This window comes from Bos taurus, unplaced genomic scaffold, assembly GCF_002263795.3.
Source record: "Bos taurus isolate L1 Dominette 01449 registration number 42190680 breed Hereford unplaced genomic scaffold, ARS-UCD2.0 Leftover_ScbfJmS_2372, whole genome shotgun sequence".
NCBI lineage: Eukaryota > Metazoa > Chordata > Mammalia > Artiodactyla > Bovidae > Bos > Bos taurus.
The window spans coordinates 1-27,157 of NW_020191444.1; the positions used below are offsets into that span (position 1 = coordinate 1).

Here is a 27,157-nt window from a genome sequence, read left to right on the forward strand (position 1 = left end):
GAAGGCTCTTGAGAGTCCCATGGACTGCAAGGAGATCCAACCAGTCCATTCTGAAGGAGATCAGCCCTGGGATTTCTTTGGAAGGGATGATGCTAAAGCTGAAACTCTAGTACTTTGGCCACCTCATGCGAAGAGTTGACTCATTGGAAAAGACTCTGATGGTGGGAGGGATTGGGGGCAGGAGGAGAAGGGGACGAGAGAGGATGAGATGGCTGGATGGCATCACTGACTCAATGGCCGTGAGTCTCAGTGAACTCTGGGAGTTGGTGATGGACAGGGAGGCCAGGCGTGCTGCGATTCATGGGGTCGCAAAGAGTCGGACACGACTGAGTGACTGATCTGATCTGATCTAATCTGATCTCCATGTGAGTCAACTAACAATCAGAAAGCTTTTAAAGAAAGGAAATTTTAGAATATGCAACCTCCTTTTTTTTTTTCCCAGAGAAACCGATGTGTAAAATGCATATATCCTATAATCCTTCATGATCCAGGATCTGTCTCTGCTCAGTCATGTCCGACTCCTTGCAACACCATGGACTGTAGCCCGCCAGGCTCCTCTATCCATGGGATTTCCCAGGCAGAATACTGGAGCAGGTAGCCATCCCTTTCTCCGGGAATCTTCCCAAGCCAGGAATGGAACCTGCATCTCCAGCTTGGCAAGTGGATTCTTTATCCCTGTACCACCTGGGAAGCTCATCTTCTTCCTGAGCTCTATTTACATCTCAAGAAATCTTGTTGCAGAATTCTTTTGTAAAATGAATTCTTCACCTTCTTCATTCCATTTACTAAAATACATAAACTGACTCAGTTTAAAATGTACAGCGAACATTTTTATTATCCATGGTAACATTACATATGAATTAGTCTCTATAATCCACAAAACTTTTGCTCAGCCAAAAGAGATTAATATAAATGTACCACCATTACTGTAAAAACATTTCAAAAGCCAGAGCCACCCAATTAAAATGAATTTTATATTCTGAAAAGTAGCATATCTGAATTAGTTGTTTCTGCTTTATGATTTTATTGTCTGTCACCAGAATGCTGTGCCTTACAGAAACAAAAAGCTCATTGAATAGTACATACAGTTGACCCTTAAACAACACAGGTTTGAACAGTGAGGATCCACTTACATGCAGAATTTTTTCACTAAGAATTATAGTAGGGCATTATTAGAAGTTAATTGAATCCAAGGACAAACGTGAACCAGGGACAAAAGGACAAACTATAAAGTTATAGGTGGATTTTGGACTGCTGAGGGTCAGCACCTTGAGTCCTCATTGTCAGAGTCAGCTGTATTGTTCTACTTTCAGCTCTGTCCCACCTCAAAAATAAATATTGAAGAGTTTTGGTGTGGAGGAAAAGCAGGCAGCTGCACTGGGTGAAAGAAAGGCTCGGGCAAAACAGTAACATGGTCTAGCCTCGGGAACTGGATTGCCAGTCTGATTCTGCCTGAACTTCTTATTAACTGTACAGTGTTGGAGAAAAGTGAAAGTGTTAGTCACGTAATTGTGTCCGACTCTTTATGACCCCATGGACTGTAGCCTACGAGACTCCTCTGTTCATGGAACTCTCCAGGCAAGAATACTGTCGTGGGTTGTCGTTTTCTTCTCCAGGGGATTGTCCCAACCCAGAGATTGAACCCAGGTCGCCGAAGTTGCAGGTAGACTGTTTACAGACTGAGCCACCAGGGAAGATACAAAGAAAGAAAGTGAAAAGGCTTGGAGAATATCCCTTTAAAAGAAAAAAAAAAAAAAGAAGTTTATTTATTTTTGGCTCTGCTGGGTCTTCGTTACTTCATGGCTCTTCTTTAGTTTCAGGGAGTGGGACTACTATCGCTCTGGTCCATGGGCTTCTCACTGTAGTGACTTCAGTTGCGGAGCATGGGCCCATGGGCTCTAGGGCTGTCCAGCTTCAGTAGTTACAGCACGCGGGCTCTGTAGTTTTGCCTCCTGGGCTCTAGAGCACAGGCTCAGGAGTTGTGTGACACACGCTTAGTTGCTCTGTGGCATGTCAGATCTTCCTGGACCCAGGACTAAACTCGTGTCTCCTGGATCGGCAGGTGATTCTTTACCACCGAGCCCCCAGGGAAGCCTGGAGAAGAGCCTTTTTAATAACGTCTCTGTGCCACAGGTTTTCACCTCTATTTTAGTATCTCTTCTATAAAGCTTTCTATGAAAATACTATTTGTAAACTTCCTATGAAGATGTTTTTAAAGTATTTTTTTGAATACAAGTTAAAGATAGAAAGGGATCAACAGTAGTGGGTGATCTGATTTGATATATTGGCTACACAAATAATAATCAGTTTTTGGGCCTCCGATGCCGGGAGCCGGTGAGGCATTCCACTCGTGACAAAGGTCATGAGGAAGGAGGCTCGGCATAAGCAAAGGCGGGATCGAGCCTCAGGAGTCCGCCCGGATATTCTCGAGCATCTACCCCCCCCCAAAAAAAACCAGAGTCTGCCTGCTTTATTGCTTTGTGCTCTCACCTCTGAGTTTACTGGGGGCTGTCCCCTACCACCATCTCGCTCTCTCTGTCAAAGAGTTAACTTACAGCTCCAATTAATAAAGTTCCTGGGCAATTAGGAGTGTTTAAATCCAAACCCCTCAGATGGTTCTCTAACTCGCCTGACAAGTTTACCCGGACTCCTGCAGCTATGCATACGATTGTTTACAGTCTCCTAGCCTCCAGAGGCACGGGAAGCTTAAGATATTCAAATAGCTTAGAGCCTCTCAGAGAGTTAAAAACTGTCAGAATAAACTAGTAAAGGATTTCATTGATGAGTCAATGCTTGTTGCCAAGTTTTCACATCCCCTGAACTGTATCCTTGAATATGTATTAATTAATAGTTGGTATATAGAAAAAATAAGTAGTGGCCTTGGTGTTAGTAACTTTAGACCCTTAAGGTAATAAATTCTTTCCTTTGTTGTAAACCCATTACACATCCGCCCTATGGGAATGCAATTTTATCTTCGGAAAATGGCGCCAAACCTTAAAATAATTACTCTTAGAGAAAATAAGTCTTTGTTGATAAGTCCTTGTCAAGAGTCATAAAATGTTAGTAGGCCTTCTGGCCAGAAGATGATGTAAATCACCTAAACCATTTGTATACGATAAATTTGCAGGAAAGAAATCCTGGTTTTTGATAAGAATCAAAGACTGCTGACTTTGCATCCCCTATTATCCTCTATGTGTAACTTAGGGTATATAAGCCCCTGTTGAAAATAAAGCTACAGGCCTTGCTCACCAATGCTTGGTCTCCCCATGTCATTCTTTCCTTTAACTTCCGGCTGAAGTCTCCATCTGGAGCGTGGATATCCTCTGCGACCACTTATTTGCCTGGGCTTCTAAGACCCACTCGAGAAGGTGTCTAAGGTGGGGCACCTTCCGCTATTCGAGAGGGCGCCTGCGGCCTCCGTGGTCAGAGCTAACCTGGTGTCACGGGTTATATTGATTTTCCGCGTAAACCAAGCTACTCAGCCTCTTTTCTCCACTGAATTTTCCTACTGAGCTATCCTCATTCTATTATTCTTTATATCTCTAATTAGCATATAAATAGTCGCCTAGGCCGTCTCTCCTTCGAATACCCTGGATCAGCTGGGGCTGGTCCCCAGCACTCCAGTCCTTTTCATCCGTCAATATAAAGTTAAGAAATGTAAAAAAAGAAAGCAAAAGAACACATAATACATCTAGTGAATTTACTGCAAGAATCTAGTTAAACCCTAAATGTATATGATTTGGGGTGGATCAGAGGCCATGTTTCTGGATGCCTCTGTCAAGTATGATTTGAACTAATTTTTTTTCAGCAGTGATTTCAAGGAGGCTACCCCTAAACATGTGTGTTTAGATTTTCTTTCTTTCAAAACAGTAGTTACCCAGCTATTACAATATTCAATCCAGAATCCACAGGTAAGCTAAATCAGAGACAATGCAGCTGTTGCTTTTAAACCTCCAATATGGGGCTGTTTCTCTAGGCAGCCATCAAATTTACACTTGTCTTTATTTTGCTTTGTTTGAATAAATTAATAGTAGTTTAATATGACATAGGGTCTTCCCCAGTGGCTCAGGAGCAGTAAGTAAAGGGTCACTTACAAAAGGAAGCATTAACAATTCTTTTGAATATAAGTAAAAGTTCCTGAGTACTTACTATTTTGTAATACATTTGAATTCAGTTCAGTTTAGTTGCTCAGTCGTGTTCAACTCTTTGCGACCCCATGAATTGCAGCATGCCAGGCTTCCCTGTCCATCCCCAACTCCGGAGTTCACTCAAACTCATGTCCATCGAGTTGGTGATGCCTTCCAGCCATCTCATCCTCTGTCGTGCCCTTCTCTTCCTGCCCCCAATCCCTCCCAGCATCATAGTCTTTTCCAATGAGTCAACTCTTCGCATGAGGTGGTCAAAGTATTGGAGTTTCAGCTTTAGCGTCATTCCTTCCAAAGAACACCCAGGGCTGATCTCCTTCAGAATGGACTGGTTGGGTCTCCTCGCAGTCCGAGGAGCTCTCAAGAGTCTTCTCTAACACTACAGTTCAAAAGCATTAATTCTTTGGCACTCAGCTTTCTTTACAGTCCAACTCTCACATCCATACATGACCACTGGAAAAACCATAGCCTTGCTAGACGGACCTTTGTTGGCAAAGTAATAGCTCTGCTTTTCAATATGCTATCTAAGTTGGTCATAACTTTCCTTCCAAGTAGTAAGCGTCTTTTAATTTCATGGCTGTAATCACCATCTGCCGTGATGGGAGATGGGAATTTTTGGTGTCAGCCTAAAACCCAGCATAAGGTCTTACACATGGATGCTGGGCAATACATGATAAATGACTGAATGACAGCATTTTTTAAACTACATTTTAATACAGACATGTATTCTTGGTCTCTACCAGTTAGTTAATTTTACCTAGTGAAGTGCATACTTGTCCATGATTTACTCTGTTCCAGGCACTGTGTTAAGTGCTATCCGAATGTAACCTTGGTTAGTCTTCACAACAGTTTGTAAGGTGGATCCAACTGTCCTCATGTCCATGACACACAGGAGGACTGAGGAAGAGAAAGGTCACAGAGCTATCTGTCTATCTGGGATTAATCTGTCTGAACCACTATCCATACTGTGTGAAATATGCTGGCATACACAGTTTACCAGCTACCCAGGCTTCTACCCTCCTCCACGTATCCCATCTTGTGTGCAAAGGATATCAACCCCTAAAGGTTATATATTAAACCTAAATAGGGGACTGTGATGGCTTCCTAAGTGGCTTAGCAGTAAAGAACCCACCTGCCTATGCAGGAGATGCAGGTTCGATACCTGAGTAGGGAAGATCCCTTGGAGAAGGAAATGGCAACCCACTCCAGTATTCTTGCCTGGGCAATCCCATGGACAGAGGAGCCTACCAGGTTACAGTCCATGAGATCACAAAGAGTCAATCACGACTTAGTGACTAAACAACAAGGGGACTGCGATAGATGGACTAGGACTTTGCAAGAGCTAGCTGTATTTCCTGCCGCTTCTCAGAAACTGAACAGACAGAAATTTCAGACTACTCAGAAACTGTATAGACAGGGACCTCTTGCTTTCTTTTCTCTCTTCTCACAGCAGAAGGCACTGGAGGCAGGCAGAGCCCAAGGTTTTAGATTTCATATGCAGGTTTCCAAGCCTTGTGCCTAAAGAACTGCAAGATTCCCATGTGCCTAGAGTCTCTCTTGCCAGGAGACTGACAGATTCTAGTAAATTGTTGTTTAGTTTCTCAGTCATGTCCTACTCTGCGACTCCATAAATAGTAGCCCACCAGGCTCCTCTCTCCCTGAGATTCTCCAGTCAAGAATACTGGAATGGGTTGCCATTTTCTCTTCCAGGGGATCCTCCCGCCCCAGGGATCAAACTGGTGTATCTTGCATTGGCAGGTAGATTCTTTATCCCTGTGCCACCTGGGAAGCCATTCTGGTAAATATTCAACTGTAAAGAGCTGCTGGTCTTTTTTCAGTTATGTGATTGAAGTTTCAAATATCCCTGGTATGGCTCTAGGGCTTGTGGTTTTATTGAACTTTGCTAGTATGTCACTGTTTACAAAGGTGAAATTGCAGAGTGAGCATATAAAACAGCTGCAGTGTTTGTTACAGCAAGCAGTATTCAGGAAAGTGCTCTTTGCTGTGAGATGCCGTTTAAGATATCAGGGCTGCCTTACACAGCCGCAAACCAGCTTCCCCAACCTCATCCTACCGTGTCTCCTTTCCCTGTTAATTACATTTCACTTGGCTTCAAATTCCCTCTAAGTAACCTCAGCCTAGAAAATGCCAAGGCCTTTACAATTAAGAGATCTGTGGACCGTGTAATGTTAGCCTATTATGGAGACACAGCTCAGTTTTCTAATTTCCATTTGATAGAAAGCCAAAAGTCAGCCTTTCTTCAACTTATGGCACTTTTTCGCCTTGCTGAGTGAGACGTATGAAACAATTCAGTGCATTTTAAGAGAAGATTAAGTTTAGCAACATTCCTGATTGTACCAGTTGGACATTATCCTGCCTTATATAACATTCTTGATAAAAACCATATTGTAAAGTTTCCATGAAAGGGGAGAGAATTTAGAGTGGTGAAAAAGAAACCATTGGCTCAAAGGAGGGAGGAGGTAAATTCCATGAGTACCTGCAGCTTGTGAGGCAGTGTGTAGGTATACTTTACTTTAAATGGATTGATATCCATTACTTTTAAAAAACATTTTTACAGATTTAAAATTTTTTTCAAAATTGGTATATTTTTTCAAGCTGTTTTTCAATCACTCAAATCACATTTGAATGCTAATTTCTGCCTGGTGTGGTTGAGAACTGTTATTTTTCTTTACACTGTAACAACTCGAACATGCTTGGTCAAAGGTTTCACCCGCCTTGTGTTAAAAGTACAGATTTCCAGCCCGGACTCCAGAGATTCTACCTCGCTTTTGGCATCCAGAAATGCATATTTTTTTCCTTTAAGTTTTTTTTTTTTTTTTAACAAAGATGTTTTTATTTTATTTATTTTGGCTGCAGCACTCAGCTTATGGGATCTTCCTTCACTGGCCACATGCTTGGCAGTGAAAGCATGGAGTCCTAACCACTGGACCATCAAGGAATGTCTGTCCTTTAAGTTCTTTTTGTAATAAAATTGTTCAAATTTGTATCTTCACTTAGCTTCAGCACTTGTTAACATTTGTCATTTTGTGCTATGCTATGTACCATTTGCTACTATAGACAGATGGATGGATGATAGATGGATGGATGGATGAATAGGCAGCTGGATGGATAACTAGATAATTTAGCCCCTTTTCACTAAGGCACTCAATAATCTGTTCTAATTTCTTTCTGTCACATATCTTTGACAGCAATCCCCGGGTTTAATATAGAAAGGAACAACATATGTTTAGTTAGAAATTTACACTCAACATACACCTGTCACATGGTTCATCACAATAATAAAGAAGTACTTTTTATTGTGAACAATGTCATACATACAAATATGCAAATTTAAACATACATCAGTTCAGTTCAGTTCAGTCACTCAGTCGTGTCCAACTCTTCGCGACCCTATGAATCGCAGCACGCCAAGCCTCCCTGTCCATCACCAACTCCCGGAGTTCACTCAGACTCACGTCCATCGAGTCAGTGATGCCATCCAGCCATCTCATCCTCTGTCATCCCCTTCTCCTCCTGCACCCAATCCCTCCCAGCATAGAGTCTTTTCCAGTGAGTCAACTCTTCACATGAGGTGGCCGAAGTACTGGAGTTTCAGCTTCAGCATCATTCCCTCCAAAGAAATCCCAGGGCTGATCCCCTTCAGAATGGACTGGTTGGATCTCCTTGCAATCTATGGGACTCTCAAGAGTCTTCTCCAACACCACAGTTCAAAAGCATCAATTCTTCGGCACTCAGCCTTCTTCACAGTCCAACTCTCACATCCATACATGACCACAGGAAAAACCATAGCCTTGACTAGACGAACCTTTGTTGGCAAAGTGATGTCTCTGCTTTTGAATATGCTATCTAGGTTGGTCATAACTTTGCTTCCAAGGAGTAAGCGTCTTTTAATTTCATGGCTGCAATCACCATCTGCAGTGATTTTGGAGCCTCAAAAAATAGTCTGCCACTGTTTCCACTGTTTCCCCATCTATTTCCCATGAAGTGATGGGACCGGATGCCATGATCTTCGTTTTCTGAATGTTGAGCTTTAAACCAACTTTTTCACTCTTCTCTTTCACTTTCATCAAGAGGCTTTTGAGTTCCTCTTCACTTTCTGCCATAAGGGTGGTGTCATCTGCATATCTGAGATTATTGATATTTCTCCCGGCAATCTTGATTCCAGCTTGTGCTTCTTCCAGTCTAGCATTTCTCATCATGTACTCTGCACATAAGTTAAATAAGCAGGGTGATAATATACAGCCTTGACGTACTCCTTTTCCTATTTGGAACCAGTCTGTTGTTCCATGTCCATTTCTAACTGTTGCTTCCTGACCTGCATACAGATTTCTCAAGAGACAGGTCAGGTGGTCTGGTATTCCCATCTCTTTCAGAATTTTCCACAGTTTATTGTGATCCACACAGTCAAAGGCTTTGGCATAATCAATAAAGCAGAAATAGATGTTTTTCTGGAACTCTCTTCCTTTTTCCATGATCCAGCGGATGTTGGCAATCTGATCTCTGATTCGTCTGCCTTTTCTAAAACCAGCTTGAACATCAGGAATTTCACAATTCACGTATTGCTGAAGCCTGGCTTGGAGAATTTTGAGCATTACTTTACTAGCGTGTGAGATGAGTGCAATTGTGTGGTAGTTTGAGCATTCTTTGGCATTGCCTTTACATATACTCTTTAAAAACTAGTTATAACCCATCACCTCTGTTCATACCACCCTGTTAGAACTAGAACATAGCAGGAAGTTCAGACCCCTTGAGGATCAGAGCTGAACACTTGTCCCACCTCACTTCTCCTCCATATGTAACCATTTTCCTAAATTTTGTGTTAATAATACCCTAACTTTTTAAAAGTTTTCTCCCATACATGTATCAGAAAAAAGTTTTTGTTTCATTTTTCTGCTTTTGAATATTCTTAAATGGATTCATATGTGTTCGCCTGTGACTTATTTTGGGGTTTTTTTGTGTTGTAATTTTAAGCTACATCTGGCTCAGTTGTAAAGAATCCACCTGTCAATGCAGGAGATACAGGTTAGATCCCTGGGTCAGGAAAATCCCCTGGAGGAGGAAATGGCAATCCACTCCAGTATTTTTGCCTGGAAAGTCTCACGGACAGAGGAGCCTGGTGGGCCACAGGTTAAAGGGGTTGAAACTAGTTGGACATGACTTAGTGGCTGAGTATGCACGCACACTTGATGAGTATAACTGTACTTTGTTTTCTCTACAGTATACTGTTGTACTTTATGAATATACCAGATTTTATTTATCCAGTGTACAATCAATAGAAATTGGAAATGGTTTCAGTTTCTTTTGATATGCAGTGTGTCAATAGCATTCTCATGTATACCTGTGTGTACGTGTGCAGTCACTTGAGGGTACAGTCCTAGGAATGTCCAGAATTTAAGGTTCTAGAAAGGTATGGGCATTTCCCTAAACACCAGATATTACCATCATTAAAGGAATAGGACCAATTCCTGGAACTCTTGATTGGCCTGCAGTTGGGTCTGTATTTGCAGTGTGTACCAGGAAACAGTTTTTACTTTTGTTATTGTTCAGTCACTAATTCATGTCCAACTCTTTGTGACCCCATGGACTGCAGCATGCCAGGCTTCCCTGTCCTTCACTATATCCTGGAGTTTGCTCAGATTCACGTCCATTGAGTCAGTGATGCATCCAACCATCTCATCCTCTCTTGCCCCCTCTCCTGCCCGCAATCTTTCCCAGCATCAGGGTCTTTTCTAATGAGTTGGCTCTTCTCATCAGGTGTCCAAAGTATTGAAACTTCAGCTTCAGCCCTTCCAATGAATATTCAGGGTTGATTTACTTTAGGATTGACTGGTTTTATCTTTCCTTGCACTCCAAGGGACTCTCAAGACTCTTCTCCAGTGCCACATTTCAAAACCATCAATTCTTTGGCACTCAGCCTTCTTTATGGTTCAACTCTCACATGATTCAACTCTCATATGTGACTACTGGAAAAATAATAGCTTTTACTAGATGGACCTTTGTCGGCAAAGTGATGTCTCTGCTTTTTAGTACTGTGTCTAGGTTTGTTGTAGCTCTTCTTTCAAGGAGCAAGCATCTTTAATTTCATGGCTTCCCTAGTGGCTACAGTAAAGGATCCACGTACGATGCAGGAGACACAGGTTCAGTCCCTGGGTTGGGAAAATCCTCTGGAGAAGGGAATGGCTGGCCATTCTAGTATCCTTGCCTAGAGAATTCCATGAACAGAAGAGCCTGGCCGACTACAGTCCATGAGCTCATCAAGAGACAGACACTACTGAGTGACACTAACACTTTCACTTTTACTTTTAAGACACAATAAGCTCCAGCTCCAGAGAAGGAGAGGAACTGGCCAAGACTGGTGGCCCAGACTTGGCAAGAACCTAGAATCTACATACTGGCTTATGCAGTGGTGACATTCACTGGGTTAACTCACTATCCATATTGACTACTCACTCATATAGTGTTCCAGTGCTTCTTTGACATATCTATTCTTTATCGGTAACTTTCTACTGTACTTGAACAACACAAATGACCACATTCTGTACTCTGATAAGCAAGATGATTCATTGGAAAGAACATGGAAAGTACTTAGAAGTACTTAAGTTTAGCAACATTTCCATTTATGTATCAGATGGTTTTTGTTTGTTTCTTCCACTATTACACTTTTATTTGTTTTTTGTTTTCAATTTTTCTTTTATATTAGAGTATAGTTGATTGACAATGTTGTGTTAGTTTCAGATGTAGAGCAGAGTGATTTAGTTACACGTGTACCTGTATCTACTGTTTTTCAAATTATTTTCTTACTTATGATACTGCAGAAAAAAACAGTTCTCTGTGCCTACCCAACAGTAGGTCTTTGTTGATTAGCTCTTTTAAATATAGCAGTGTGTACATGTCAATTCCAAATGCCCAGTCTATTCCTCCCCCAACCTTTCCCCTCTGGTTACCTTACGTTTGTTGTCTAAGTCTCTGACTCTGTTTCTGTTTTGTACATGCTTGTTATATTTTTAGAGTCCACATAAAAGTGATATCATATGATATTTATCTTTCTCTGCCTGACTTACTTCATTGAGTATAATCTACAGATCCATCTGTGTTGCTGCAAAGGGCATTATTTCATTCTTTTTAATGACTGAATAATACTCCATTGTGTGTATGTATACACCACATCTTCTTTATCCATTCCTCTGCTGATGGACATTTAGGCTTCTTCCAGGTCTTGGCTATTGTAAACAGTGCTACAGTTAACTTTGGGGTGCATGTATCCTTTTGAAGCATGTTTTTCTCCAGCTATATACTTAGGAGTGGGATTGCTGGATCATATAGTAGCCCTATTTTTAGTTTTTTTAAGTGTCTCCAGACTGTTCTCTACAGTGGCTGCACCAATTTACATTTCCACCAACAGCATTGGAGGGCTTCCTTTTCTACACATCCTCTTCAGCATTTACTGTTTGTAGATTTTTTGATAATGGCCATTCTGACTGGTGTGAAGTGAGACCTCAGTGTAGTTTCGATTTGCATTTCTCTAATAATTAGTGATGTTGAGCATCTTTTCATGTGCCTGTTGGCCATTTGTATGTCTTCTTTGGAGAGATATCTGTTTACATCTTCTGCCCAAGTTTTTATTGGGCTGTTTGTTTTTTCGATACTGAGCTGCACAAGCTATTGTAAATTTTGAAGATTAACCTCTTATTGGTTGCATTGTTTGCACATATTTTCTCCTGTTCTGTCGGTTGTCCTTTCATTTTGTTTATAGTTTCCTTTGCTGTGCAAATTTGAGATAATACATGAAAAGTCCTTTGCCTTTTCCTGACATTTGATAAGCATTCAGTATATTGTAGCTTTTGATGATCTCTCTTTGTCATCACACAGAACTAAGAAACCTGAAATATTGAAATTCCTTTCTCTAGTAATAATCTTTTCCCCTTGACTGAATTGATGGAATCTCTCTCCTAACCCACCTCTTGTTTCAAATATCATCTCAACATTTTTACTTCTCTGAATTATTCTCATAATGTTCACCTACACATATTTTTGATTTAAATGTTTAACTTGTCTTCTTTTAGCCTTATCTTAAACATAACACACCTTGATTTAAACTTTTGATTCCTACCCTCCCCAGTCCCCAATATTTTCCCACCATCTTCCTCTCTAGTTCAGCTACTGGCATCACCATCAACTTAGATACCCTGAGTTAAAAAGTGAGACTTATCCTTGATTCCTCTCTGTACTGAGTCCATCAGCAACTCCTGTAGGTTCTGCTCCCAAATCTTTTAATGCGTCTGACCACATCTGACCCTGTCCGTGTCACCTCCAGTCTAAACCAGCATCAGTTCTCACATAAATTACTGCTGCCATCCCTCCCCCACTGCTTCTACTCCCACACCCTCAAGATAAAGTTTAAATAGATCTGATCACTCCACTGATTAAAGTCTCCTAAAGACTCTCCCACTGCAGTTACAACAGATTCCACACATTTTACCATGAGTTTTAAGTATGATCAGACTTCTATCTCCACCTCTGACCTTGGTTCTCTTCTTTCCCTGTGTCCCTGTCACACCTGAACTCTTTCTCTCCCTTGAGTATCACAAAGCTTACTGTTATCTCAGGGCCTTCTCATTCAACTTTCTTGTCTTTCTGGAACTCTTCCCTATGGTTCAGCTAGCTGAAAGGTCACCTCCTGAGAGAGGCTTTCTCTGACCCTCAGGGACCATCCATGTTTTTGCTACTTTAACTTTGTTTTCTTCATAACTGTACTATCTACATTTAATCTTAAATATTTGTTGATGTGTTCCACCCAACTGGAATATAATTTCTAGCAGAGTGCCCATCTGGTTTACTGCTATATTTTCAACACCACGTAGAAAATAGGTGCTAGGGAAATATTCGGAGAAGGCAATGGCACCCCACTCCAGTACTCTTGCCTGGAAAATCCCATGGACGGAGGAGCCTGGTGGACTGCAGCCCATGGGGTCGCTAAGAGTCGGACACGACTGAGCAGCTTCACTTTCACTTCTCACTTTCATGCATTGGAGAAGGAAATGGCAACCCACTCCAGTGTTCTTGCCTGGAGAATCCCAGGGACGGGGGAGCCTGGTGGGCTGCCGTCTATGGGGTCGCACAGAGTCGGACACGACTGAAGTGATTTAGAAGCAGTAGCAGCAGCAGGGAAATGCTTGTTGAATTAATGAAGGAATGAATGAAAGATAACTAGAGACTAAAAGAATTATAGAACTTCTTACATGTATCACTGATTAATAATAGTAACTGTAAATATATAAGGTAAAATTTTGTTTGTTTGTTTGTTTTCAGGTTTAATTGGAATTCTTCAAAATGTCTGGTAAGTTTTTGTGAGTACATTTTAATATGCTGTATTTTCAATTGTGAATTGTGTGATTCCTTTCCTTAAAAAATTGAAGTCTATTTCCTTTTGAAATTACTTATTTGTGTTTAATATTTGAAGAATATATATATACATATATACATTTATTTATTCATTTATATATATGAACATTCTTATTTATCATTGACAGAAAAGGATTAAAAAGGATTTAGAGTGGCATATAGGTAATGAAAAAAATCTCTAGTTGTACATGGGGGCAAATTAGGTAAAGGAAAAATGCAGGTGGGAAAGTAAGTCTGCAAAGAGGTAATAGTTAAAAATATATTTATAGGTTGATATCTAATATACATACTGAGTTGCTTTTTATAAGAAATGAGTATATTTAATATTGGTCGTGTTCATTGATGCATACCAACAGAAAAAATGAATATATTCTCTTATCATATTATCATTCCCATTGTAAACCATGTACCACCTTTCTCACCCCTAAGATATAGTCCCCACAGCCCCTAAGAAACCTGCAGATGAAACAGAGAATCAAATAACATCACCTGATCCAAGGCCTGGTGCCCCTCCTGAGTACAGTTCCAGTTTTGTACCAGGTAGGTTAAATATTTGGAAAGAATCTTTCCCCGCTCCAGAAAACCATCCTCATAGTTAAGATTGCTTTTAAAATTAACTAATTAATTAATTGAATCATTCAATAAATAAATATTTAATGCCTACAGGGGGCCAAGTAGTTTACTAGATGTTAATTAGAATCATATTCCTGTCTTCATAGGATTTATAGGCAACTAAGGAAGAAAATTGTACAAACATTGATGGCACTCTTTTTGCTTAAGAATGAAGAGGATGTTGTAAGTGTACAAAGGCAGTAACTACTTTTATGGGGGATTGGAGGGAATCACTGAGGAAATCAAGTTTTCCTGGCACAATGAGGAATTTCTCAATCAAAGGAAAGAACACTATGTCCAAAAGCTCGTGGTCATGTTGGTCTGGTCTGAGGCATTCATGGGACAAACGCCAGGAGAAGTGCAGAACGGTGGAGGCAAATGGCTTCAAGTTCTGATTAAGGAGCTTGTTGTTCTGCAAATATTTTTGTAAGTCTGAAAACTCATACTGTATTCAGGGACTCAGGAAAATGGATGCTCATAAGTATGTGGGCAGTATGTAGCTTTTTAAAAATTAAATAGTCTTTTGACTGAGGAAATAACTTTTAATCAGGATTATATTCAAATACATTTTAATGATTTAGAAAATGATAAAGTGTAGTGCTACTTCTTTAAATATATATTTAAGCATATGTTTTGAGATAGAAACAAGTGAACTAGGCTGTGGAAGTGCAGAAGAAACCCTGGTATCCACAGGATACTGGCATGGGTGTTCTCTTGGCTGCAGACATACGATCCGTGGAGCTCAGGTAGCCTTTGTCTCTGCAGTGCTTTCTGCAGTTTGGCTTCCTTTTCCTCTTTCCCTCATGTGTATGTGTGTTATGTGAATCTGAGCATACAGCCCCTGTATAACCCCTCATTACTACTTAATGCCTGCTAAATCCAAATTTTTGACAACCCTGGGTCATAATTTCACTGTATCTGACCATTACTCTACATTTTACTTCAGTGACTATCAAATTATCTACATAATCTATCTTATATTCACCAGTCGCTCTATATCCAAGTACCTAGGTTATACTAGAACAGAAACTACCATTTCTAAGAAGTAAGTGTTGGCTATAAATCATGTTCTGTTCATCTGGGAAAGTGTCTGTCTGTTCCCTTCTGTATCAAAAAATTAGCAAGAAAGCAGGATAGAGCCTTCAAGTTAAACGAGTAGGTAAGTTGAAAAATATGATGAAGAGCATACGACTAATGAATTTTCAGTTATGAGAATCGGCAACAAAAATTTACTGTGATCACCATCTAGTGGCTGAACAATATACTTTCTTATACTGATGCAAATTTTGTCCCCTTAATACGCTTTAGCCTCTGAGCCACTGGGGAAGCCCTAATTTGCATTAAGGAACTGGAAATACTATATTTGAAATACTTAGCTTTAATGAATTTCCTAAGGTTCAATTATATATTCCATTTGCATTATATTACTGGATATTTATTCCCACGGAAAATAATTTTGACCCAAACATATTTAAAAGAATAGTTAATAAAGAAACCTTTGTTATGTATAGTCTATTGAAAGAGAAAATGACATATATTTTTAAAGTAAAAAAGGATAATAGTCAAAATGACTAAGAAAATACAAATTCCATAAAGCAGTATTTCTCACACTAATAATGGTAGGACAGTGCTCCATAGCAAAGTTATACAAAGTTAAACATGTTTTATTGTGTTGTGTTTTCTTGCAGAACAATCAGAACTTTTAAAAGCAGTTTTAAATCTTAAAAGGGAGTATAAAACACCTACCATTTCCCACACATATTATGTTCTTGTCCTAACATCTCAGAATAATGCATTCTTACAAATCATTTGATTATATACATTTTTATATAATTTTTTAGAAATATAGTCTCTATACTGAATAGCACCATAATCTAAATTGTAATTTTCTTGCTAATTTATTGATCTTCAAATTTTGTTCCATGAGGTATTTTTATCCTAAGATTACATGGTTAATACCACACTAATTAATCAACTCATTAAAATGATACAACAATTAGTATTTTTGAGATAGTTTATATGACATTGTTGTTTTTTAATAATAGTTCTAAAGAGGAGAGAGATACCCAATATCTAGTTCAGTTTGGGTACTCATGAATACAATTCTTAAAGAAATTGAAAGTGTTTCGTTGGCCAAAAACTGTGTTCAGTTTTAAGTACAAATAAAAAGCATATGTTTCATTTTCACCAAGAATTTTATTGAATAATATGTTCCCAAACTAAATGAACTTTTTGGCCAACCCAATATGTTCTTTACAACAAACTGAATTTTCTCCATTTATTCTAAAGACATTAGCTGTTTTTTCTCACTTAGCTCTAATTTGACATTGTTTCTAGTTGCCATTATTTTCCTTTGGTCTCTCCTGAGTCTCTCTCTCTCAAGAGCTCTGTGTAAACCACACTTAGAAACTGGTATTCCCAGAGATCCTTGGTCTGATTCCCTGTCCAGCCCCCGGCTGCACCAGCCTGTACCCTCTCATCTCATCCATTTATCTGTCTTTTTACACTCTCTTTAGTAATCTTGGGAATATCCCATGGTTTCATTTGCTTTTAACCACTTATGAATCTCTTTGTTGTTGTTTAGTTACTAAGTTGTGTCTGACTCTTGTGACTCTGTAGCCCACCAGGCTCCTCTGTCTATGGATTTTCCTATCCAAGAATACTGGAGTGAGTTGCCATATCCTTTTTCAGGAAATCTTCCCAGCCCAGGGATTGAACCCTTGTCTCCTGCATTGCTGGCGGATTCTTTACCACTGAGCCAACAGGAAGCCTTAGGAATCCTTCAGCTCGCACCCAAATCAGTCTCCCCTGCTCTAAACTTACATTTCCACCCGCCTGTAGACCACTTGGCCCTTAGTGACCTGGGATCTCAAACTCAGTGATCCTCAATACATCTTTGGCATCTTGTTATTATACCCTCTGTTCTTTCTCTACACTGGACTCCTGTAGTCAGAAACGTGAGACCCTTTCCTCATATCATCTGTTACCAAGACAATATGTCTCTTTAATGTCGATCATTGTTTTTCCACTTTCTACTCCTTTCATCATAATTAAAGTTCCTTACCTCCCATCTAGACTCCTTCAGGCACCTCCTGTGTCATCCAGCCTTCCTATTCATAAAGGCTCTAAATGTGAAACTGGTCACTCCAGTTTGCATGTTATCAGCATAAAGTCCTTTGCACAGAGTAGAGGTCTTTCATCATCATCCCTTCCTCCCCACCTTCCTTTCTGCTTTGTTTGCTAAATCTTCACACATGGCCTTTACCCATGTGGTACTGAGCTTTCCCTGTGCAGCTGCTCATTTTATGCCTGTTCTGTCTAAAACCTTTCCCACTCATGAAGATGCTAACTGGGTCTCATGTGTCAGCACTTACATCATAGGGTATCTCCTCTGCCTCAGTTCCTTGCCCCTCCTCTTTAATCCCTTCATCTACTATGCGTCTACCTATGTGAGTGTTATAGACCTAGGTCCTCGGACTATTTAATAAATAGAAATTGATAAGACGCCAGATGAGAAGTTCAAACAGGGCTTGCTGAGGCTCATGCTACAGCAGGAGGGAGTGAGAACAAGTAACAGGTGTGAGAACCAAGTAGGTAAGCTGGTTCCTTAAATGGAGTGAGGGAAGGGGTGAATCTGTGGGTTGGACAGGAAGCATAGCTTAGGTTAGCCCACCCCCTTGGCTGTGCTGTGTGCAGAAATCATGGGCAGTATTCTGCTTTTGCATACATAAGGTCATATTTTCTTATGATATATTTTAGTTTCTGTAAGATTTTAGTAATAGCCCCATTTTCATTCCTGATTTTAATAATTGAAGTCTGTTTTTTCCCTTGGTTAGTGTGGCTTAAGGTTTCTCAATTTGCTGATCTTTTAAAAGAACCTACTTTTGGTTTTGTTGATTTTGTCTATTTTTATTTTTTCATTTCACTCTCTTCTATTTCAATCTTTATCATTTCCTCCTGATGGCTTTGAGTTTGGTTTATTTCTAAGGTGGAAAGTTAGGTTACTGGTTTGAGATATTTCTTTCTTTCTTTCTCTTTGTCTGCAAGGGTCTTTATTGCTCCCCTTGGGCTTTCTCTAGTTGCAGCAAGCAGGGGCTATTTTTTGTGGTGTGTGGGCATCTCATTGTGGTGGCTTCTTTCAACGCAGAGCACAGGCTTTAGGGCACGCAGGCTTTCAATAATTGTGACCCATAAGCTTAGTCGCTCCAGGGTGTGTGGAATCTTCCTAGAGCAGAAAACAAACCCATTTCTCCTGCATTGTTCTTAATCACTGGACCACCAGGGAAGTCTAAGATATTTCTTTTTTAATGTCGGTGTTTACAGCTATAAATTGCCCTCTAGGCACTGTTTCAGCTACATCCCATAAGCTTTGGTATATTATGTTTTTGTTTTATTCATCTCAAATTATTTTCTAATTTCCCTCATGATTTTTTTTTATCCCTTTGATAATTTAGAAGTAGATTATTTTATTTCCTCATATTTGTGATTTCCCAAATTTCCTTCTGTTATTATTGATATCTGGTTTTACTCCATTGTAATAGAATACATTTTGTTTGGATTTCAGATGTCTTAAATTTATTGAGACTTGTCTTATGGCCCAGCCAATAGGTCTGTCTTTGAGAAGGTTCTGTGTGCATTTGAGAAGAATGTTTTAAAGTTTATTGTTGGGTCAAGTGTTCTATACATTCTGTTATGTCTAGTTTCATTTGTAGTGTTTCACACTTCTGTTTCCTTTTTGATCTCCTGCTCATGTATTCTACCCATTATTGTGAATGGGGTATTGCAATCTCTAACTATTGTTTGTTGAATTGCCTATTTCACTTTATATTTGTCAGTTTTTGCTTGATATATTTTGAAATTCTGTGTTTAGGTATATATAATTGTTACGTCTTCTTGACAGAGTGCCACTTCTGTTATTATAAAATATTGCACTCTTGCCTGGAAAATCCCATGGGTAGCGGAGCCTGGTAGGCTGTAGTCCATGGGGTCACTAAGAGTCAGACATGGCTGAGCGACTTCACTTTCACTTGTCACTTTCATGCATTGGAGAAGGAAATGGCAGCCCACTCCAGTACTCTTGCCTGGAGAATCCCAGGGACAGGGGAGCCTGGTTGGCTTCCATCTATGGGATCACACAGAGTCGGACACGACTGAAGCGACTTAGCAGCGGCAGCAGCAGCAGCAGCAGCAATAGTTTTCATCTTAAAAGAAATTTTATCTGACATGAGTATGATTATTTCACTAATTTTTATTAATGAAGTACTAATACATGCTACAACATTGATGAACCTTAAAAATATGCCACAAAGAGCAACCAGGTACGAAGGCTATGTGTTACATGATTTTATTTATATGAAATGTCCAGATTAGGCAAATTTGTGGAGGTAGGAGTTTCCAGGGCCTGGGAGAAAGGTGGGGAATGAATGGAAATTGATAAAGGATTTTTTAGGGGGTGATGAAACTATTCTGGAGTTAGATAGTAGTCTTTAAAAGAACCCCTTTGACGTTAAGTAGACCTTACTGTCTTTCTGACCTTAAACAATGTGTGTATGTGCTTAGTTGCTCAGTTGTGTGACTCTTTGCAACCCCATGGACTGCAACCCGCCAGGCTCCTCTGTCCATGGGGCTTCTCCAGGCAAGAATACTGTAGTGGATTGCCATGCCCTCCTCCAAGGGATCTTCCCAACCCAGGGATCAATCCCAGGTCTCCCCCATTGCAGACATATTCTTTACCATCTGAGCCACCAGAGAAGACCTTAAACAATAGTAGCAATAAACATAATAGGAAAAAATTTACCATTCTAATTATATGCTAGGCCTGGCATTAATCTTCCTACAACCCAGTGAAGTAGAAATATTATCATCTCCAAAGAAGGAAACTATGCATAAAGGCTAGCATGTTAACTTGATATTTCAACCTTACTTCTGTGCCTCTGAAATGGGAATAATTACTTCATAAGATTTAAGAGGATTAAATGAGTTAAGGTATAAATCCCCTTAGTGCATTTTGGTACATTCTGTATACTCATAAAATGGAACATGTTGTTATTTTTAAGTGGAGGTTGTGTGATCCATATCATTTCCATGTAAACACCATATATTGTAGCATTCATAATGTATAATTCTTCCATTTGTTTTTGAATTCAGGGCCCCCTGGACTGGCTATCCCTCCACCTGCAGGCTACCCAGGAGGCTTGCCTATGGGATACTATGGTCCACATCATCCCAGTACCTTACCCCTGTACATGCAGACTGGAAGTATCCGCCCCATCCAGTACCAGCCTGGAAAATATCCTGCACCACAATCTTCTGCTCCAGTAGTATGGATGCCAATGCCAACTCCCATACCACACTGCCCTCCGGGTCTGGAATGCCTAGCCCAGGTACTCCACACAAATCCAAATTGTTTTCTTACAAAGTATGACTAGGGATCCAAGAAGAAGAGACTAGATAGAGTACATAAAGGTGATGGGTCAGAGATGACAGATGTTTAATTTGTGTGACTATAAGAATGATGATGACAATTTCAGGAATGGGAATGGGGAAAAAAGAAGATATGGATTTTTTTTGGTGGTACGAATATGACTTTCCTGAAGGGTCTATGCTGAATTTTAAGACATTCGCGATGTCCTGTTGAACACAGTTTAAAAAATAGGAATAGGGATAGCAGAAAGTCTATTAAGATATTAATTTGGTTGCCATTTGTTTAGAAGTAAAGGGTGAACAACAAGAAAAGCAGTGTTACGAAGAACAGAGGACAGTGAGTGAATCACTCAGTGCCTTAGACCTTTGCTTTTTCTCACTACCCATAGTTTTCATCAGCCAGTCCTGTCACCTCCCAAAACATACAATGTAAATAAAAATAAAAGCCAGCCAAGAATATTGTCCATATGCTGGGAAAGCTGAAGGCAAAAGGAGAAGGGGATGGCAGAGGATGAGATGGTTATATAGCATCATCAACTCAATGGATATGAATTTGAGCAAACTCTGGGAGACAATGGAGGACAGGGGAGCTTGGCATACTGCAGTCCATGGAGTCTCAAGGAGTCAGACACAACTTAGCAACTAAACAACAACAACAAGGATATTGTTTCAGGCCAAGTTCCAGAGAACCCTTTTTCACAACATAGAGACTCCCTAATTTTCATTTATATGGACATTTTAGGATCAGGACAACTATTTCAGAAGCTGGAACAATATGCCAACATGTTGTGTACTGGATGGTGGTGTTTAAAAACCCATGTCAGAAACAAAAACGTTGCTTAAAGAAAAGAAGATAAACCTAGAAACTACTAAATTATGTTCACCTTTAGAAAAAGCAAGTGTTTAAATACCTTAAAAGCAAGGGACTTGCCCATTCAGTACATGTCTCCTCACATAGTCAACCAAATGTTCATTGACATTGACATGTTTCTCTTTTTGACTTTATATACTGACTGTTAAACCTGTGCATTGGAAACCATTGTTGCAAAGTTATAGTGTTGATCTTCAAAGTAAAACCGTTAGATCAGGAAAATTTGGATTTTACATAAACCAAAACTTTATTAAATTATTGTTTGACAAAATATTGACGAAATACAAAGCCTTCAAGTAAAGTGCTAGAATAACTGCTATATTATTTTGGAAGCTTATAAATGCTTACAAGTTAATCAGGTTTAAAAAGTTTATTTCTTCATAAACTTTAATATTTTCTAAAAGCAGAAAATTTCCTTAGAAATCTAATATCTGATGTCATTTCTTTTTTAAAATGTATAGCTTTAATATTGTTCATTCAAATATTAAAAATTTTTCTTAATTTCTTCTATTACTGTGAATGAAGTTAAATGAACATATTTTATGAATACCGTTTTCCCTTTTAGGAGTGTTTTTAGTTTAAAAAAATGTAAAAGAAACAAACAGGTTTACAGCCAGACAACCTGGCTTTTTATTCTAGCTCTGCGCCCTCCTCATTCTACCTTGAGTAACTTTTCTAACCTCTTGGTGCTTGAATTTCATCATCTATAAAATAGTACTAACGATACCTACCCAACTGGGTTGTTAGGAGAATTTTTAACGGGATAAAGTTTATAATATGCCTGATATTTCTGGCACAAAGACCCACCCAGTGGATGATAACCTGTGCAGATGTTAATACTTGAAACACCTTATGTATATGCATGGAAGACAGAGCCAAGCATCCAGACATTTTCTTTTATCTAGTTTTCTTTCTCTCTCTCTCTCTCTTATTTTTTTTGCACCACTTGAAGGCATGTGGGATCTTAGTTTCCTGACTAGGGACTGAACCTTTGCCCTCTCTAGTGGAAGCTTGGAGCCTTAACCACTGGACCTCCAGGGAAGTCCCTATCCTAGTTTTTTGCTATCTCATGTGCTAATTACATGAATGATTATCAGGGACTATCCTGACACTTTAACATCCAGGGTTTACATTATTTCTAGACACTGGATTGGCGAGTGACTCCACACTTTGGTTAGTACTGCTTCTTAAAACTATAGCATCTTATTTGATAAACTCCATTCACATCAACAGGCATCATTCTTTAGCATATTTTGCTCAGCAGTGGAAGCTCTTACCAAGCAGTGAATACTTTAACTTTTTAGTTATAGATATTAGAAAGCCCCTAGAGTTTTTCCAAAGGGATTGTAAAGCAACCCTGAAGTGGCCACCTTTGATAATTTTATAAGACATGTTTAGATTCTAACCTGATTGAGTTTTTTATAAAGAAATTTTTTTAGTCAAATAAAGATCATATCCTCTCTATACCCTCCTGTAGTTGATCATGCCACAAGACTTTTGTGTCCGTTTTACATCATTTAAATTTTTGCTTATTACCACATTAATGTGGTGTTCATTAATTAGAGTATTCAACAAGTAGTTGGTGAAATATGGCATTTCAGGCAATTTTCTGGACTCACGGATTAGGAGTGATCTGATAATCTAAGTGGGGGCGACAGAGGAGGAGATGGTTGGATGGCATCACTGATTCAATGGACATGCGTTTGAGCAAACTCTGGGAGATAGGAAGGACAGGGAAGCCTAGCATGCTTCAGTCCATTGGGTCGCAGAGTCGAACACAACTTAGCGACTGGAACAGCAACAGGAATTATCTAAGTTATCTAAAATTACAGCGATATGATTTAGTCTGTCTTTAAGGAGGTTTCCTTTTCTGCTAGAATGTTCTCGAGTATATAGATGATGGGCCAGTCAAACTGTTTATCTTTATAGTGACCCCTAAGTTAAGGAAGAAGTTTGATGTAACGGTATGCCCAACTCCATTTCAAGGGATCGAATCCCTAAATGTTTCCTCTCCTTTGCCCTATTCCCTGATCAATACTTCCAGCTCTTTAGGTCCTCCCCTGTTAAAGCTTCACTAGGGAAGCAGCAGCTCAAGTGAATGGAAATTGGTGTATTAACCTCTTCAGAGGTACTGTGAAGACTGGACAATCCTGTGGAAGATCCACCCTGCCTACTTCACACTCTCTAAGTCAGTGAGAAAACTGCTTCCTATGGCTGGTCTGTGTTAAACTGTCCTGAACTTTTCTGACACCTCCAGTCTATTAGGTGATATGATGGATGCTAGGAGCAATTGATGTCAACACAGCTTATTCTAGATGCTGTTACTGAAACAGGAAAATGATTTTATAATATTTTAAACAAATGTTTCAATATTTTTTGGTTGGAACTGAAGGAGAGTGTTCTTTTTGGATAGCTCTGTTAATAACACCTGATCAGGTGCTGTTAGGCTAATTTCACTTCATATGTTTTTGATTCCATTCAGTTTCAAAAAGATGTTTTTGCATCCATTGATATGTTTTAGCCTCTGTCTCATTCATTTTTTTCTAATACTGGTTTTAATTTATTTCTGTTATTTCTCTCTCTCCTAATTAATTGCTTTGTTCTATCCCAACAGTTGGACAACATACACGTTCTTGCAGCATTTTGAACCCCTGGAAAGTATGTATACATTTTGTAGTGTCCCAGTAATATTTGAATCAGGTGGAAATTTTTATTTATCCCCACATCTAGTTCCTTAATTTTATTGATCATTTTAGTGTTTCAAAGAGAAAAGACTATTTTCTATTGCCCTATCTTCAAAGAAAAGTAACAAACGGGACTTGTGTAATTTTGTTTATTTACACATCATACCTAACACTTCAAAAGGACTTAGAATTTGGTCAAACCTCCTATCCTTTATCCATCTTAACTCCTCTATATTCACTTTTCATGGACAAAGAAAGAAGAAGCCAAGAGATTAATTGAGTTAGCCAAGGGCACCCTAGTCAGCTAATCAGTGGGAGGAGCTGGAATTAGTCTCAGTCTGCTGAGTTCTAAGTCCATGCTATGGAAGTAAGACGAAATCAAGGTAAACACAATGCCTATTCTCCCAAATTTCCTGACCCTCACTGAACAAGATATACACATTCATTTCATTCACTTGACCACTACATGGAGCCTTTAACTTTTCTTGGTTGGTTTCTTATTTACAACTAGTGATGGACCCTAATCATCTCAGCATATTTCCATAGCTGATTCAATTCATTATGGTCTAGTGGATAATTTCATTTAAATGGTTTTAATAATTAAAGTTTCTGAATTCAAATACTCCAGGGAATATCATTTCCAGTGTTTGCTTCTATGTGGAAAAGTTTACACTGAACTTCTAAAAGAAATGTTTCAAATTTTCAAAATAACTTATATACTTTTTAGGACAGATGAATATTATTGGGATTCTAATCATTGCATCGGAGAAAGGCTGATGGCACCCGACTCCAGTTACTCTTGCCTGGAAAATCCCATGGACGGAGGGAGCCCGGTGGGCTGCAGTCCATGGGGTCGCTCAGAGATCAGACAGGACTGAGCGACTTCACTTTCACTTTTCACCTTCATGCATTGGAGAAGGAAATGGCAACCCACTCCAGTATTCTTGCCTGGAGAATCCCAGGGACGGGGGAGCGTGGTGGGCTGCTGTCTATGGGGTCGCACAGAGTCGGAACACGACTGAAGCGACTTAGCAGCAGCAGCAGCAATCATTGCATATTTTTCATTAGAAATTTTTTAAAAAGCTGTTTTGTTTAGGCCCCTGTCAAATACTACAGAAGGACTTCATAAGGCCCATTTTAACTGCTTCTAAAATAAGAATCTCTCTCATTTTATTTTTAGTGATAACAGGTTTTGAAACTAATAATAGATACGATATTAAAAACAACACGGCCAGATGGTTTACTTTGTGACTGAAGACACAGATGACTACACCAGGAATGCTTACCGGACATTGAGGCCCTTCGTGCTCCGGGTCACTGACTGTATGGGCCGAGAAGTCATGACAATGCAAAGACCTTTCAGATGCACTGCTGCTGCTTCTGTTGCCCTCTGCCAGGCAAGAGGTAAGAGGACAGACGAGACAGAGGTCTCATCCATTGTTTTTCCTGATCCAATTCTCACTGCACAGTTGTGCTCCTTCCAAAGCCACAAAGGAGGGGACTTTCATGGCACAGTCAGAATGGAAGCCAGTGGGGAGAAGGAAGCCAAATGCAAATAATCCTAACCTATGGAGAATCACCAAGGCAGTTTCTAGTGGGTTCATGTCTTTGGGTGCTAATCAGGGGGATCAAGCACAATTAAGGTTATTTATGACTGAAGCGACTTAGACACATGCAGTCAATTGTTATCTATTGAATTAGAAATTAGCAATTCCACAGACTATAGCCTGGCAGCTCTTCTATCCATGGGATTCTCCAGGCCTTAATACTGGAGCGGGTTGCCATGCCTCCTCCTGGGGAACTTCTTAACCAGGGCTCAAACCCTCCTCTCTTAACATCTCCTTCCTGCATTGGCAGGCAGAAAGCCATTACCTACAACACATTTATCTAAATGTTCCTATATATCCCCAAATAAGGTCACGCTAAATATAGACACACATTTAGAATTGGAAGGCACTCAACACTTTTACTCTAACCCATTATATCTACACCTTGTTACAGATAAAGAAGGGTGACTCAGAAAAGAATAATTGTTTTGGGGTGTTACAAAAAAAAATTTTTTTGGAGATCGGTTACATTTGGTAGATGGTGGAACTAGAAAGCAAATGTGTCAAGTTACACTTGGTTGTTCTTCATAATCCCCGCTACCCTAGGAAAATTGTTTACTACAAAGAAAGCAAAGCAGTTTTGAGAGTGATCCAGAAGAAATTTGAATTTCAAATATGCCACTGACTTAAAGGGACCAGTTTTCATGGAAGAGAGTTTTTCCATGGCCTGGGGCAGGGGTGTGGTTTGGAGATAATTTTCATAAGGAGTTCACAACCTTAGATCCCTAGCATGTGCAGTTCACAGTAGGGTTCACGCTTCTGTGAGAATCTGAGGCCACCACTGATCTGACAGGAGGTGGAGCTCAGGCAGTAATGCAAGTGATGGGAGCGAGCAGCCGTAAATACAGATACGCCTGCCACTCACTTCCTGCCACGTGGCCTGGTTCCTAACAGGCAACAGACAGGTACTGGTCCAGGCCTGGGGACTGGGGACCCCTGATTTAGCCTGTTTGAGCCTCAGTGTTCTTAATACATGAACTGGATGGAACAATATCCCTTAGATTTATTGAGATTTTAATTTTATGTTAAGTATCAGCCTTTGCAATAGAATTAACTTATAGCCCTTTCTGTGCCTTGATTTATTCACCTGTAAAATGGATATATTAATATTACTATCTCATAGGATGATTATTTTGAGGATCATGTAGTAAATAAATCTTGTTACCATGAATGTGTGGGCTTAGTCACTTCAGTTGTGTCTGACTCTTTGCAACCCCATGGACTGTAGCCTGCCAGGCTCCTCTGTCCATGGGATTCTCCAAGCAAGAATACTGGAGTGGGTTACCATGCTCTCCTCCAGGGGATATTCTTGACCCAGGGATTGAACCTGTGTCTTCTGAAGCTCATGCATTGCAGGTGGATCTTTACTGCTGAAGCCATGGGGAGTCCTGT

The 27,157-nt window shown here is 39.7% G+C and overlaps 1 protein-coding gene across 1 annotated transcript; it reads left to right on the forward strand.

Annotated features, from left to right (window-relative positions):
• The first annotated feature begins 7,851 nt into the window (after nt 1–7,851).
• LOC112445666 (phospholipid scramblase 4-like) lies at nt 7,852–25,378 on the forward strand. Its single transcript, XM_024989146.2, has 4 exons — nt 7,852–13,503; nt 13,998–14,108; nt 20,328–20,563; nt 25,339–25,378. Exons 1-4 carry the CDS (start codon nt 13,497–13,499, stop codon nt 25,339–25,341), a joined length of 357 nt encoding a protein of 118 aa, XP_024844914.1. The 5' UTR covers nt 7,852–13,496; the 3' UTR covers nt 25,342–25,378.
• The last annotated feature ends 1,779 nt before the right edge of the window (nt 25,379–27,157 follow it).

What these genes read in the sequence shown, in the direction of transcription:
- LOC112445666 (XM_024989146.2), top strand. An exon ending in CAGTTCCAGTTTTGTACCAG is followed by an intron (nt 14,109 to 20,327) that starts GTAGGTTAAATA and finishes TTTTGAATTCAG; the next exon opens with GGCCCCCTGGACTGGCTATC.